Below are 15,733 nucleotides of genomic sequence, written 5' to 3' on the forward strand. Positions count from 1 at the left end.
ACAGTTTGTATTATCTCAGTTCTGACATTGTTCTCCCACCAAGAACATTTTTCTATTTTCAGACAGATATTCCTCTTTATTCATTCAGTACCTTCTAGTCTTCTAGCCCAGCTTTCTGACTTTTCATGAAGCAATGAGTAGCTCTGTATGTTTTGCATCAAGAATTTCCATGAATGCATGGCAGTTCAGTTCAATTCAGTTTTATTTATATAGCACCGAATCACAATAACGAGACTCTTTAAATTGTAAGGTTAACAACAAAAGAGAGAAACGCATTTGACGGAAGTGGGAAGGAAAAACTCTGAGCCAGGCTCAGGGAGGGGCGGCATCTGCTGTGGGAGAGGGAGACGGGACGAAAGTCACACTGAGATATACGATGTAAAGAAAACAAGTGGGCAGCTCACGTACGTGCAGTGTTTCCTGACATGCACTCTGCAGCCTTTACAAGCAGAAAACGTGAATCTCTCTGCTGTCGTTTACAAATGAAACCTGACCCGCTTCAATGAGGCGTGCACATGTCAACAATAGCCCTGTTAAAGCATCATTACACCACTCTCATTCATTCAGGTGCACTTAGCTTATACCGCCAACTCTCTGCCACACACACACACACACATTAACACACACGCATCCACTCTTGTGGTGTACTGTACTGTATATGGAAGCTATTAAGAACTTAAGCAGGGGTCCACCATTATCATCACAGCATGCAACTGGAGCTGAACTGGACCAAAATGCTAGAGCGCGAGATAACAGCCTAGCTGTGACGTAGAAAGCGGGTTGATGGGTTCATGCTCTGTGGACACGATAGTGGAGAGAAGTTTGTATCTTTGCACTAGTACTGTAAATACTGTACATCACCAAACTTATGAAAAACAGTCAGAAAGTTGTGAGGGAGTGAAAGACACAAGGTGATGGCATTAAAGGAGAAATTTTCCAAATTTACGTTAGCGCAATTTCTTTAGGTGCAGCTTGTTTACTGAGAGAAATTAAATTTTTAGCATTGATTTTTAGTGTATTCTGTGTGTTTTTAACAAGAGCTGTTTAAAACGGCATCCAGTAGTTCAGGAGTTTAAGTTAAACCTCAACGTGCTAACAGAAGGTTTGAAGAAAGACGACTGGAATAAGAGGAAGGACTGTGAACAGGAGAATGTGAAGTAAAAGATATTTGAAAGTAGAGGCGGTATTAAACAGAACAAAGAAAGCAGAAGGAGAGGAATAGAGGAAGTGAAAGAGGGAGGGATGTTGACCAGATGCCCCCTAAATGATTCAGCTTTGTTCTTCTCTGGTTCTCTGGCGGCAGCTCCTATCAGCCATCAGCATCCAGCATCACAGACACAAAACATGCTCCTTTCCTGACTTCGTTGCTGCCTCGTCTGCTCTGTCTCGCGCTCTCTCTTGAGTAAAACAAAAACCTCTGAAATCCTTTCAGATGTGATATTTCAGGCTATGATTGGTTTAAATGTAACTCCTGGTTTGGTTTGAATAACCAAATATTTTTTGTTTATTGCCTTAACCATCAAGGCAACATCATAACTTTCCGTCCATCCTGAAATTTCCAAAGATTTCTTCCCGTTTTAATCTGTAACACATGTATTATGTCTCATTCTGCCTGTAGGTGGCGCTAGTTTTCCCTAACAATGACCCCGCCTCCTTCATGACAGCCTTCTATGGCTGCCTGCTGGCTGAGGTGGTTCCTGTGCCAATAGAAGTACCGCTGACCAGGAAGGTAAGAGGAAAACCGCACTCGATGTCTAATTAAAATTTAATGAATAGTGAAAAATATGTGGACGTTAAATATTGCTATATGGTGAAAAGTATTTTGTAATATTAAAAAAAGGCAAAACACCAGCCAGCAAACTGCAGTTTAATACAAGTAGAAGAAACCTTAATACTAATTTACATAAAACTGGATATAAACTGTTTATTAAAAAGAAATGGAAGCAGTATCCTTAATAAAACCGTAACTTTTATTATTTTTTGCACCCATGCTTGTTTTATTTAATAGTGCAGTCCTCAATTCTTAGTGTGGACGGTTCTGAAGACTGTAAAGCTGTTTAAGGGTCAGATCATTGATGTAGTCGTTTTTTTTTTTGGCAGTATTTTCTGTTCAGACGGTGATTGTTGAAAAGGTGCGATGTGATTTCCAATGTTTGTGTAGCCGATAGCAGTGTTAACGGGCCACCACGACTACAGGCTTCCTCGATGATTAATGGCGTCACGTTCAGGGATCTAGTTCAGAATTCAGGGAGCGTTCGTGGACCTTTGAGTGTCACGTCTCCTCAACAGCACCTAACAAAAAGGAGGCTGTAAACTAATCATGGGGTTGAAGGTTGGATAACCACCCTCTCCACATGTTTTGCTCAAGTTCAAGTTGATCCTGACAGGTTTTGGATTTCTTCATTGCTTCATAGCTGGTGTGAGAGTCCAGGTTACTGCATGCATTGATTTCAAACAGCAAAAGTGATTGACTTGTTCTAATAAAATCTTCTTGGCTTTAGCAGTTCATCAAGTAGGAAATGTGACGCACACCATTTGTTTTTTGCTGTACTTTCACTGCATCGGTGGTACTGGTGCACTGTCTTCAGGCACAGGATGTTTGCATATAAAGGCCACAACAAAGCTCAGTGTCTTGGCTGCTGCTCAACAAGAAAAGGATCCATGCCCGAGCTGAACTGCAGGTAACTGGATTACCAGTCTGCAGTGCTCAGTTATCAGCTACCTTGCAGTTTGTTTCGAATCTCTTAGATTACCAAATACCCAAGACAACAAGAATAATTCACACAGGTTCAGACATGCTCTGCTTTATATCATGAGGAGGGGATTGGTCATTAAATGCAAATAAAGGTTGACAATGAGGAGTTTCTATTGTTGGAAAAACAATTTGATAACATTTCTATTTAAATGTCGTCTTATTTTCTGAAGTGAAGCTGCATGAGCAGGTTGAACAGAGGACGTGCAGCAGAGTCATGCAGTGCAGAGCTAATTCACACCAGTCAGTGGAGCTAATGCAACACTGGGGGGGGGTAGCACTGAAAACATGAGTCATTGGAAGGCACTTTGTGATTCAACACAGAGGACGCTGAGCTTTGCTGAGGTGTAATGAGAGCCAAATGTCTCTGAAGAAGCGACTGCGCTGCTGCTGCTGCCGCCGTACATTTGTTTGAGTCATCGTTTGGACTGAGCGTAGCTCCGCATTGTAATATCCTCTGGGAGGAACCAGGAGGGCTGGTGTGAGTCTCGTAGTCAGTGTGGATTTCTGATGATCAGCCTAGTGATCACTTCACTACACCTTCCTGTCAGGCTGATTGTTTACAGAGAAGCAGGTAAATTATGACGTGCACGATTCAAAGCATCGAATCTGCACTGAGCAACGAGGAAACAGCAGCAGGAACCGACAAACGCCATGTTTCCATCATGTTTTCCCACATGGTTTTCCATCTTCTCACGTTGACTGTTGCTGTTTTATTTCATTAACAATGTTTCTATTGCACCCAGCGAGAGCTGTTTATCTCACTGTGGCAACACCTACACTTACTAATTAGCATTTTAAAGTTTGCTAGTCAGTGCTTAACCAGGAAGAGAGGACTCCCGAGATCTGAGATCTCCTTTGTGCTTTGACCAACTTAGGCAGCAGCTTAATCAGCATTGGTTGCATCATGATAGATGCACCTTATACAGACACCACAGAGCAGGATGCACAGAAATGTTTACTCTTTATCCTGTGCAATTAGGATAAAGAGTAAGAAACATTAAACAATAAATACTTTGAGGCTAAATTTCAGATAAAGGTATGAATATTGTGTCTAACAGAGAAGGCAAAGAGCAGACGTAACATTTGCAGACTGATGTAACTGCCTCAGAGTCGTTTAAAATCAGCTTGATTTCAGCTGATTTCGAGCAGAGGAAGCGGTGAGCTTTAGGGGAAGATAAAAGAAATCATTCTTGGGAGTTTCAGGAATAATTTCTTATATGTAGAAATTAGTTTGTAATATCACAGTTGAACCAGTGAACCTGACAATTTCACATAATCAGCACTGTAGATTTCCCCTTTCATGACTCGTATAGAACAGAGAAGCTGATGATGACCACAAAGCACTTACACATTGATTCCAATCCTGCTGATGAATCACAGATCAATGGTCTTTGTCTCTCTGCAGGACGCCGGCAGTCAGCAGATTGGGTTTCTGTTGGGGAGCTGTGGAGTGACTGTAGCTCTGACCAGTGACGCCTGCCATAAAGGGTTACCCAAAAGTCCCACTGGAGAGATCCCACAGTTCAAAGGTCAGAGGCACATGAAATTTATTCGTAAAAACATCCATACATGCATCTTTAATCCTCATACAAACACCAGTATTGAATAAATCTAGACTGCAGTGGGGATTGTGGTTTAGAAATAAATCAGCGTCCGTCTTTTGAAATATGTAGAAAAACTGCAACTTTTAACCGAAACCATTAAAAATCTTTAACCTGCTTTTTAGGACAAGTTCTGCTCAAATTTGAGTTTTTCAAACGCGTCATTATTTTAAATAATCCATTTAGAAAGCAACTGTATTCAAATAATTTTAAAAAGACATCGGGGCAACTGAAAGTTGTTAAGGCAGTGGTGTCAAACAGAAGGCCCGGGGACCAGAGTTGGCCCTCCAACGAATTCAATCCGACTTCTCTGTATTTTTACAGCTTTTCTTACTAATAAAATCCTCCCCCATGGCCATGGATTAAAGTAATTAAATAATAGATAAACAATTAATTGTTAATTAATATGTAATTTCACACATTTATCTCTTAAAGCTTAAACCCAAAGAGTCGTCCTGACAGATTTTTTTCTTTACTACATCACTATTTCTTTATCATCGAGAAAAAAACTGAGACATAGTATTAAGATTACACTTTGCTTTATATATATGAAGATAGCTGAAGGATTCGATGTGTAAGTAAATGTCTTTACAGATTGACCCACTTAAGGCCAAAGTGGGCAACTGGTTTGACATCCCTGATTTAAGGCAAACATGAGGCCTGCAGGTCAGCTGTGTAAGGGTTTCACTGGTAAAGCACTTTTTCTGTTAACTGTTTGATCTGATTTCTGCTGTGTGTGACATGTAAATAAATTAATCCAGATGTGTTTGGGTCTGGATGTGATTGTCATTTTTCATTGTGGCCCTCGGTGAAATTGAGTTTGACACCCCTGCAGGGAGGTGGGATAATCCATTCAAACAAAGCACATCATGAAGGTAAAAGTGCATCTTCTGCCAAAGCTGGTGCTCCTTTTTGCAGTTTTAAAGAAAGTGGTCCATGTTTTGTTGCTTTGCTCCAAATCTCCACTAGATTTATGAAATGATCCTCAGTGATTTTTAGTATAATCTCACTGGCAAACAGACGAGCCAAGTAAACTCTCTGTGAGCAATCACAAAATTCCCTCTCAGCTCTTTCCATTTCTTGAGCCGCAAATCCACAAAAAATAACCATAACCTTTATTTAAATCACAAATTCGAATCTTAATCCACCACCAGACTCTTGCAATTATCAGGACTGAACATGATGTCCTGACAATGCGGCGTTTAAAACTTTCAAACTGGCTGAACGAGACTGCAGACAAACACGTGGTTCAGAGTTCAGAGCGTGGTCCCACTGTTCAGTTGGATAAATGGACAGACTGATGACTGCAGACAGCTGGGTTTGAGTAATGAATGACAAGGAGATGGAGAGAGAGAGTCAGAGAAGTGGTAATGCAAGTCGATAGCAAAATAACTGACACGACTGAGGGAAGAGAAAAATGGATGCAAGTCATGTGATAGATGGAGGAAAAAGAGATGTTAGCGGTGAACGAAAAGAGAGAATCTCCTGCTGATTAATAACCACTGTTTGCTTTGCAGTAATGGATGTATAAATAGCAACATCATGCTAGCAGATTTATTGCTCCTTATTCAGCCTGGATTTAGTGTGTGTGTGTGTGTGTGTGTGTCATTAAAGTGGAGTGCTCCCCTTATTGATCAGCAGGCTATAACCTCATCTCGTTCTGATTGTTTCTTCTGTCTCGCTCCCCTGCAGAATCAGCAGCAGTAAATTCAGGCATTAACAGCCTTCATGTACTCGGCATTCTGCATTCACTCGTTTTCATCCGTGCAACAGCTCAGCACGGAGAAAAACATCCTCATAATAATAATAATTTGTCTTTGTGAGGCCGGCAGTCGCTCTTACAGCACAGTTTATTGTTTTGCTTATATTCACAAACTGGTGCGATTGCGACTCAGCGTTAAAGGTTGGTAATTTGATCTGCGTCTCATCCAGGATGCCAGAATGAATCACACACTGACTCTGAGTTTATGTCTCTTTGAATTAAAGCATCTGCAAAGACAATTAAGAGATGAGGTGCAGCAGATTAATGAGACGTGAACTGAGAAACTTTTTGTTTGTTTGTTTGTTTTATGACTTCAGTTTCAAACAAACTCTGTGATAGTTGTCAGTTGTTCCAAGTTGTTATTCAGCATTCTCAGTTTTCCATGACTCAGTGAATAAGGCTCAGTTTGCAGCCCACACTGTAACTCACTACATACATGTGTGGGTGGACGTCACATATTGGTTTGTGCAGTGTTGACGTTAGCCACGTTAGCTTATGTTACAGTAACAGTGACTGGAGACCACAGAGTGGACTGCGACCAATCACAGTCAGCAGCCGTCTTCAAATCGACTTTGGTGCATCGAGATGGTGATAAATTAGCAATAAGATGGAATCATTCTGCTGTTAGTTTTCATTAAGTTCACATGAACTGCTTGTACTCAGAATCCAGCTCGAACCTCATACATTTATACATTTTTCCATTAAATTCTCAAAGTGACGACGATTTAACTGCATGACAACTCAGTAACTTACTGTTATTATATAGAGATATAACCAGAACACTACCAGAATACTAATCTGTCTGTTTGGTAGTTGGGGTTTGGTCCACTAGGGGCTCCGCTCCTGGACGGGGCCCAACACACATTGCCCGACTCCTACGGCACCTGCTGCAGGACATGGGCCTACAGGAGGATGGGCCCGTGTCCCTTTTTTGGGCTGTACCTGGCCAGGCTCCATGGACTAAGGCCCGGCCACCAGACGGTCGCCCTCGGGCACCCACCCCAGGCCTGGCTCCAGGGCGGGGCCCCGGTAACACTATCCCGGGCAGGGTGAACTGTTCCCTCGATGGTCTTGTCATAGGGGTCTCTTGAATCGCTCTTTTCCTGGTCCCTCACCCAGGACCAGTTTGCCATAGGTGACCCTACCAGGGGACAAAAGCCCCCCTGACAACATAGCCCCTGGGATCCCTGGGACACAGATACCCCTCCACCATGATAAGGTAGTGATTCATGGAAGAGTTGAAGTGGTTCAGGCATCTGACAAGGATGCCTCCTGGGCGAGGTGTTCCGGGCATGTCCCACCGGGAGGAGGCCCCGGAGCAGACCCAGGACACGCTGGAGGGATTATATCTCTCGGCTGGCCTGGGAATGCCTTGGCGGTGTTCCCCTGGACAAACTGGAGGAGGTGGCCAGTGAGAATGAGGTCTGGGCTTCTCTGCTTAGGCTGCTGCCCCTGTGACCCGGCCTCAGAAGAAGATCGATGGATAATTTGTCTGCATTTTTATATTTGTTGTCTTCGCGTAAATAAAACCTTGTTGCACTGTCAGCAGCTGTTGCAGCAAAGCAGTGAAGTTGTTGCTTTCTGTTACTTTTCATAGTCAAATAATAGAATAAAGTTAATGTTTTTCTAAAAAAAAAAAAAAAAAAAAAGGCTAAGTGGAGTAAAATAATCCTTTAACCAGCAACACGTGAACGTTAAAGGGATGTTTGTTTTGTCTCCATGGGCGTTCAGGCTGGCCGAAGGTGATGTGGTTCGTCACGGAGTCCAAACACCTCTCCAAACCACCCCGAGACTGGTTCCCACACATCAAGGAAGCCAACCAGGACACTGCCTACATCGAGGTAACTCAAACGATGACAGAAACACAGATGCATGTTCTCGTCAGGGCATCAAAACATTTCCACCCGTGTTGTTTCAGTTGTGAAATCAATGCTGCTACATGTCCTCCAGCTTAGAATCTCACCACAGCTCGGTGGACGCTTCGCTGCTTCTCAGCCGGCCGCCGCTCAATTCTGTCGTCCTGTCTGATTGATGTGAATCTAACGTCTCTAGTAATTGCACGGGCAGCCAGGTGAAATGTCTCCCTGATTGCTCTGCAGATTGAAAAAGGCTTAAAGGAAAACGATTAAAGAAAACGGACAATTGAAAAATGACCTTTTATTTTTAACAGAAGCCACGAATCAGTCGAGATGGACGAAAGTACTGTGGTGCACTTTATAGTGGCTTAAAAAGAAATGTTAGTTTTTCAGTGACGCGCGCATAACATTAAAAAAGAAAAATGTTACGACTCAAAATGATTCATAGCTTTAAAAGCGACCCATAATGTGCGTTTGTCCGACTGATGTCAGACTTTTCAGACAGAGGAGATCTTATTTTGTGCAGACTCTCACTGATTACTGTCACTGCACAGCACTCAGACATCTTTTAGGTTTTTGGGAAGTTAGTGTAAAAAAAAGCCTTAAATTTAACAATCAATATTTTTAAAAATTGCTTATTGACTGAGCTGCAGACACTAATTTGACTCTGACTCCACTAAAAAACTGAAACATGGACGTGGATGTTCTGGGTCTCCTAGATACTTTAAGTAAACACAGTCTGTAAATAAAAGATGGGGAAAAAAGTCTGTGGGGGAAGCGGTCGTTCGAGGAACTGCAGTTTTTGGTGCTTCCACTATGGCTCTCGTTCGTGCTTGGAAGAAGCACACATGGAATTTTTGTGTATCGACGATCGTCACGCACGCGGGAACAAACCGCCTCGTCACTCTGCTTCTGTTTCTGTCTGTCCAGTATAAGACGTGTAAGGACGGCAGCGTCCTCGGAGTGACGGTGATGAGGATAGCGATGCTCACGCACTGCCAGGCCATCACACAGTCCTGCTCATACACAGAAGGTAGTACACACATTTACTCTTGTTGATTAAACCTCTGAATAGCGCCGCTGTCCTGCTACGGTCGGCTGTTTCTCTCTGACGCTCAGATGTTGAAGTTTGACTTGCTTTGTTTCTGTTTCTCAGCTGAGACCATTGTGAATGTACTAGACTTCAAGAAGGATGTAGGACTGTGGCACGCCATCCAGACAGTAAGAAAACTTTTGTATGAAACTACAATTCCACGATGACAATTTGTTAAACAAACTCTTTGCCTCAAATATGAATTTACTTTAAAAAAAAAATGTAATTACAGTTAAAAAGCTAGTTTGCTCCCCAGAACTTAACATATATAACATACATGAAGTGAGACATGCTCTGTAAAATCTACTTAAATTACTAAAAGTTCCCAGTTCGCAGTATTTATTGCAGTTTTTATATGAATTAATTTTAAATGTATATATTTACTGCCCAGTTACACTTTCCTCCTCCTCCTGGTGCTGAAGTTCTGCATCTTACCCCATTTCGATCCACCACACGTGCCCATATTCAGTTCAGCTGTGATTATAAATACCAGTTCTCCACCCAGTCTGGCTTTAATGTGCACCTCGAAGTCTTAGCCAGATTAAAATGAAGCCAAATCTGACACCATCCGGGTACCAGAGGCAGAACAAACCTGAGCGCGCTGACTTTTGGCCTCAGTTCGCTCAGTTCAGCGGCTCTCTGCCGTCAGATTAATGCAGTGCAGTAAAGGAAACAGCATTTCTTTCCGAGCTGCGGTGGAGTGTAACGTGCCTTTGAGAAGAAAATACTCAGGTCAAGTACTCACGTGCAGTATGTGAGTAAATCTGAGCTGAAAATGAAAATAATCAGCTTTCTGTCCGTTTCACTTCTTTAACTCTGCACATCTTCATCTCTGTTAATGTGTCTCTGTGTGCGTCTGTCAGAGTGTGATGAACATGATGCACGTCATCAGTATTCCCTACGCCCTCATGAAGGTCAACCCGCTGTCCTGGATCCAAAAAGTCTGCCAGTACAAAGGTGACATAACGTATCTGATGTGTCTCCTTCTGTTTGAAATGACAAATTCAGTCATTTAACAGCAGTAATTTGAACCGGCGATGTTTTATTTCCAGCTAAGGTGGCCTGTGTGAAGTCGCGGGATATGCACTGGGCTCTGGTGGCCCACCGGGATCAGCGGGATGTCAATCTGAGCTCCCTGCGGATGCTTGTGGTGGCTGATGGTTCAAATCCCTGTAAGCTAAAAGTCTTTTTAATATATGTTTAAAGTGTCTCCTTTACCTGCTAAATATCCAACTCACATTTATTTGTACACCGATAATGTTTAGTGATGTAAGATTGGTTTTCAGGAGTTGGGAGCTTCACTGTTAGTGTCCAAGGTCAAAGTTGACCTTCAGAAGAAATATCTAGAAGCCATATCAAACAAAAGGGCATCAAAAACATCATAAACATCAAAGTTAGTGTAGGCCTTACCCTGCGTTCTCTGAGTGCTCTTGTTCCAAATATGTTTTAGTGGGTTCAGATCAAATGACTGACGAACTGAAGAGGTGTTTGTCCTAAAACATTGCTGCTGGATTGTTCATGTACTAACACCTGCAGGGCCCTGACACTTTCTGATGGCCCTAATTTTGTGTTCAGTGTATCCAAGTTACCTGAAAAACATTTCTTTATTTAGATCCTTTTCAAAAAAGTTAACAAGAGATGCGTAAAAGATTACATTTGGAGCTGTGACTGGTTTATTTTATTGGTTAGTTTCTAAAAGCTTGGAAATGAAGAAGTAATCATTAAAACTAGCAATGAGCCGCCTCTGCTTTCGTAAAAAGCCTTTAAGTGTTTGATTGTCTCTCAGGGTCGATCTCGTCTTGTGACGCCTTCCTCAACGTCTTCCAGACGAAAGGTTTGAAGCCGGAGGTCATCTGCCCGTGTGCCAGCTCCCCCGAGGCGCTGACTGTGGCTATACGCAGGTACACACACAAACACACTGTATTCGGCTATATTCACCACAAGACACACAGATATAATTAGTACAAATTTATTTGCTTTCTAGCATTTAAAGACAAACTTTTAGCGAGTTATTTCTACTTTATAATGGCTTTAACCTCCTTCCACTGTCCTTTTTTACTATTTTATGACCTTAAATTTACAGTTTCATAGGTTTTAAAACACTAAACTTACACTTCCACCTCTTTAATCATCCAGTCTGTAGTTTAACATCTGAACGCCACATTTACAGTCAGAGCAGCTGCCAGTCACATGTTGGCTTTTCATTTTTTTATTGATTAAAACACTTTGAGGCTGAGTGTTTGCATCTCTGCTTGTGTGTGCTAATAAAGAGCTTTTCCTCGCTGGGTGTGGGGATTATGAGCTCTGTGTTTAGAGGAAAACCTTTAAACTTCACTCACACACATGTTTATATGGTATTTGTGAGGACCTTCACTGACACACAGCAGTTCTTAGCCTCTAATCCTCACTTCAGCCTAAACTTAATTACCCTTAAAATGTCCTGGTAATGACTGGGGACAGAGTAAGTGCTCTCCTCCCTAAACTGTCCACACTTTCTAAAAACACCCGAACTTTCCAAAAACACTGAAGTTGCTTCCTCTTTTCTAAAAAGACGTGTCGCTGTCCTCACATCGCTGAAGTATTTTGACTTTGTTAAAGTACTGCAACGTTTAAATTGCACTTCCTAAAACTTCTTCCATTAATGTGCTTGAATTATGAAAATGTCTTCAGCCTCCAAATGTAACTGTTTTTGAAAATGTCAGTTTTCCAAAAATAACTTTTACTGCCTCCATAATTTAAACAGTCTCCTGACTCTAGAAATGTTTCCATCAATGCTCTTGTGTCATAAATATATCATTTATTTTTATGATATTTTGATTTTCAGGTTATTTCCCTGAACTGTCTTTACTTCCCCAAGACGTGTCTGGACTCTAAAACAAATTTGTAGCTACTTACTTCTTAAAGACACTTATTTCTGATAAATGTTGTGTTCTCCCTCCTGCAGGCCGCTGGAGGAGGGCACCACCCCTCCTGGTCGCGGCATCCTGTCCATGCAGGGTCTGAGTCACGGCGTGATCCGGGTCGACTCGGAGGAGAAGCTGTCGGTGCTCACGCTGCAGGACGTCGGCTCCGTCATGCCCGGAGGTGAGACAGATGTCCAAAAAGCAGAGTTTGAACAGAGCACTGCTGAAGTTGCGATACTTTTTTTAATGTATATATATAATTTAGCCAAAGAGTAGTCTGCTTTCAGCATGATGCCATCATGACTTTGAGCGATTGTTTACTTTATTTTTACATCTATCGAACCTGCACAAGACTTTTGCTTGTTTTGATTATTTACTGCATGATTTCAGGATTTGTGTTTTTAAGGAGTTATATATGTTTTTGGTATTGATGCACTTAATTAAGACCTTAAAGGTAGAGTTAAGGTCATTAAGGTCAAAAAAGAGAGTCACTGTTGTCCTTATTTCTGACTTACTTCACTCTGCAGGTAAAAATCACGAAATTAGTCAACAAGAGAAAACAGTTTTCTTTCCCTGATGGGAGGCGGAGTATTTCCTCCATGCATGGGAGATGGAGGAGGAAATACCTGCCTAACAAATACCTGATTTGAAGTCTGGGAATAGTTAAAACTTTCATTTTAACTTTGCTGTAAGACGACACTGTAACCAGTAAGAATGGATTTCCCAGAGCGTCTGTCTTTCTGCCTGTAGGTCTGATGTGTGTAGTGAAGCTCGAAGGTGTTCCCCAGCTCTGTAAAACAGACGAGATCGGAGAGATGTGCGTTTGTACTGTTGCCACGGGGACCTCCTATTACGGCCTGGCCGGTATGACCAAGAACACGTTCGAGGTGAGAGCGTGAATGCTTCGGTTGTTTATTTGTCTTGTGTGCGTTTTGTTTACATGTCGTGTCTTTAAAACCTCTGCAGGTCTTTCCCGTGTCCAACAACGGCACTCCCATCAGCGAGTTTCCCTTCACCAGGACCGGCCTGCTGGGATTCATCGGACCTGCAGGTCTGATCTTTGTTGCTGGGAAGATGGACGGTCTGATGGTGGTCGGTGGGCGTCGGCACAATGCTGACGACATTGTTGCTACGGCGCTGGCTGTGGAGCCCATGAAGTTCGTTTACAGAGGACGGTAAGCGTTAATATTGCTTTAATTTCTAAGCAGGACTCAGGTTGTTTCTCGTTATTGTGGAGCTTGTGTTTAATTTACAAAAGGGAGATGTGGTTCAAACACACATTAACGCAGCCTAACAGAGCAGCGCCACAATAAATCCGCCCCTTCACAAATATTATAAGCTGCTGATGACTTTATGGTCATTTTGGTGGCTGGCTGTGTGGAGCGCAGTTAAACTGCATGCAATGAAATGTGCTAATTCTGTGTGTTCTGCAGGATAGCAGTGTTTTCCATCACGGTGCTCCATGATGAGAGGATCGTGGTCGTGGCTGAGCAGCGGCCGGACTCGACTGAGGAGGACAGCTTTCAGTGGATGAGTCGAGTTTTGCAGGTATGCTCATATTTCAGACAGGATTGTCATTTCCTGCTGCAGTAGTTTGTTTTTGGCTGCCTGGCTCTGTTCTCGTACCTCTCTCCATTATGATTATGATTAACTTGATTATGACTCTAGATCAGGTATCAGTGGCAAAGGGCTCATCTGCAGGGATATTTATTCAGTTCAGTTCAGTTTTACACTGGTTGCTATTGAGAGAGCTACTGTAACATGAAGTAAACTAGCAGGACTTAATCCCTGTGATGCCAGTTTTCCATTGTATGAACAACAAAGAACTGTTGAGAGAGTTGACATGACTAAAAATGAGTCATCTCTGACAGATTTAGAAGCAAATTTGGAAAAGAAGAGTGTATAACAGGGGTCCCCAATCCCAGTCCACGAGTGCCGGTGTCCTGCAGGTTTTAGATCTCACCCTGGGTCAACACACCTGAATCAAAGGATTAGTTCATTACCAGGACTCTGGAGAACTTCAAGACATGTTGAGGAGGTAATTTAGTCATTTAAATCAGCTGTGTTGGATCAAGGACACATCTAAAACCTGCAGGACACCGGCCCACGAGGCCTGGAGTTCCCCACCCCTGCTATAGAACAAACCTTTTATTTAGACTGCCTAACTGCATCTCTACCCCATGTGGCTAACCGGCATGTTATGTTCTTTTACATGTTTGTGTAAAAGAAAGAAAACAAAAATTTGTATATACTGATTTTAAATAATATCAACAATTATCAATAAATCAGGAAATAAAAAAACAATATGGTCGGTAGAGCATTGATTAGATAATTCACCTATTTAAATATACTTGAAAAGCTCGGGGCACCATTCATCTGTAGTGAGTGTACTCAGATAGCAAAGTGACTCCGGACTAGACCCACTCCCACTAAAAGTGTATATATCCATGTACACTGACAGTACACTGTTTACCTCAGCTGACAATGATGTGTGAGAAGTGTCCATGTCTGTTTACTCTGGAGCAGGCTGTAAAACTTTGTGGAAGGACTCTGGTAAAATTAGACGACTTAGTGAAGCTCATTTCTGTCTGATGACAACATTTATTCTATTAAATAACCTCAAAGAGTTACTGAGTACTTTTTAACCTGTAATTCTGAGAATTTTGTTGTCAAAAAGTATCTGTGAGCCGTTTTTACCATTAGCCATGAATGACTGATGGGATATTGTCGTCAACCCACTGGGTTCGGTAGTGTGGACACCCAAGTTTGTGAATGCGAATAACTTGAAAACGAGCCAACGTAGGATTTTGGAGTTCAAAATCTAAAAATCTAACACAACTTGTCCTTTTGTCTTTTCATCAGAAGCTGGAAAACTGCAGAATAGAACCAGCCTGGTCCTTTAACACAGCAGACACATTTTAACAGCCCACTTGCTGAAGTGACAAAACAGCTCTCACAGCCTCCTTCACTCCCAGAGTCATATAAACACACACACAGCTTGTGATACTATATTATGCATTCATACTGTATAGATAAAACCTGAGCTCACAGTCTCTGAGCCAGCGTGGCGACTGTGGCAAAGCCATAAAAGCCGTCTGGAGTTTTAACTGCTGCAGTAAAACCATTTCTCTTTATTCCTTCATCGCTGCAGATTCCGCCCGCGTGTTTTTCCATTTGGTTTGTCGGGTTGCAGAAGCAATCAGCGATTTCAAAAGAAGCTGAGATGAAACGATGGAGCAAAAAATGATCAAACACTAATATTATAGTAATCAAAGCAACAACATAATAATATGATTTATTATCTTAGTTATTACCTTTGATACATTGTTTCATCTATAAATCTAAGCCTACCTCTCCCAACACGATGTCTTCCAGGCGATAGACGGTATCCACCAGGTGGGGGTGTACTGCCTGGCTCTGGTCCCCTCCAACACTCTGCCCAAGACTCCACTGGGTGGCATCCACCTGTCCGAGACCAAGCAGCTCTTCCTGGAGGGGGCGCTGCACCCCTGCAACGTGCTCATGTGTCCGCACACCTGCGTAACGAACCTGCCCAAACCCCGGCAGAAGCAGCCAGGTACAGTACAAGGACGAGCGAATACGTGAGAGCACAGTTAAGGGATCCTCGTTATAGAGGCTCTTATAGCTTATAGAACAACTTGGTGTCACATATAAACACACTAGATGTCCTTAAGTGGAGTTTTTACTCACGCAGGATTAATTTTGTGGGAAAGGAGTACTTGAAAGAAACCAGTAAGCTTTC

The 15,733-nt window shown here is 42.4% G+C and overlaps 1 protein-coding gene across 10 annotated transcripts in view; it reads left to right on the forward strand.

Annotated features, from left to right (window-relative positions):
• The window catches only part of LOC146368809 (disco-interacting protein 2 homolog C), a 201,714-nt gene that overhangs the window by 157,622 nt on the left and 28,359 nt on the right, over nucleotides 1-15,733 (forward strand). For all 10 annotated transcript variants that reach the window (XM_084912846.1, XM_084912842.1, XM_084912847.1 and 7 more), the window contains 13 exons: nucleotides 1,619-1,729; nucleotides 4,161-4,284; nucleotides 7,850-7,959; nucleotides 8,905-9,007; nucleotides 9,131-9,195; nucleotides 9,931-10,024; nucleotides 10,120-10,239; nucleotides 10,854-10,968; nucleotides 12,012-12,151; nucleotides 12,721-12,857; nucleotides 12,937-13,145; nucleotides 13,404-13,518; nucleotides 15,346-15,547. In XM_084912846.1, coding sequence (XP_084768972.1) covers nucleotides 1,619-1,729; nucleotides 4,161-4,284; nucleotides 7,850-7,959; nucleotides 8,905-9,007; nucleotides 9,131-9,195; nucleotides 9,931-10,024; nucleotides 10,120-10,239; nucleotides 10,854-10,968; nucleotides 12,012-12,151; nucleotides 12,721-12,857; nucleotides 12,937-13,145; nucleotides 13,404-13,518; nucleotides 15,346-15,547 — 1,645 coding nt within the window. The remainder of the gene's footprint in view (nucleotides 1-1,618; nucleotides 1,730-4,160; nucleotides 4,285-7,849; nucleotides 7,960-8,904; nucleotides 9,008-9,130; nucleotides 9,196-9,930; nucleotides 10,025-10,119; nucleotides 10,240-10,853; nucleotides 10,969-12,011; nucleotides 12,152-12,720; nucleotides 12,858-12,936; nucleotides 13,146-13,403; nucleotides 13,519-15,345; nucleotides 15,548-15,733) is intronic.

Source organism: Perissodus microlepis, chromosome 18 (genome assembly GCF_051167445.1).
Source record: "Perissodus microlepis isolate ML-2025 ecotype Zambia chromosome 18, ASM5116744v1, whole genome shotgun sequence".
NCBI classification, from domain to species: Eukaryota; Metazoa; Chordata; class Actinopteri; order Cichliformes; family Cichlidae; genus Perissodus; species Perissodus microlepis.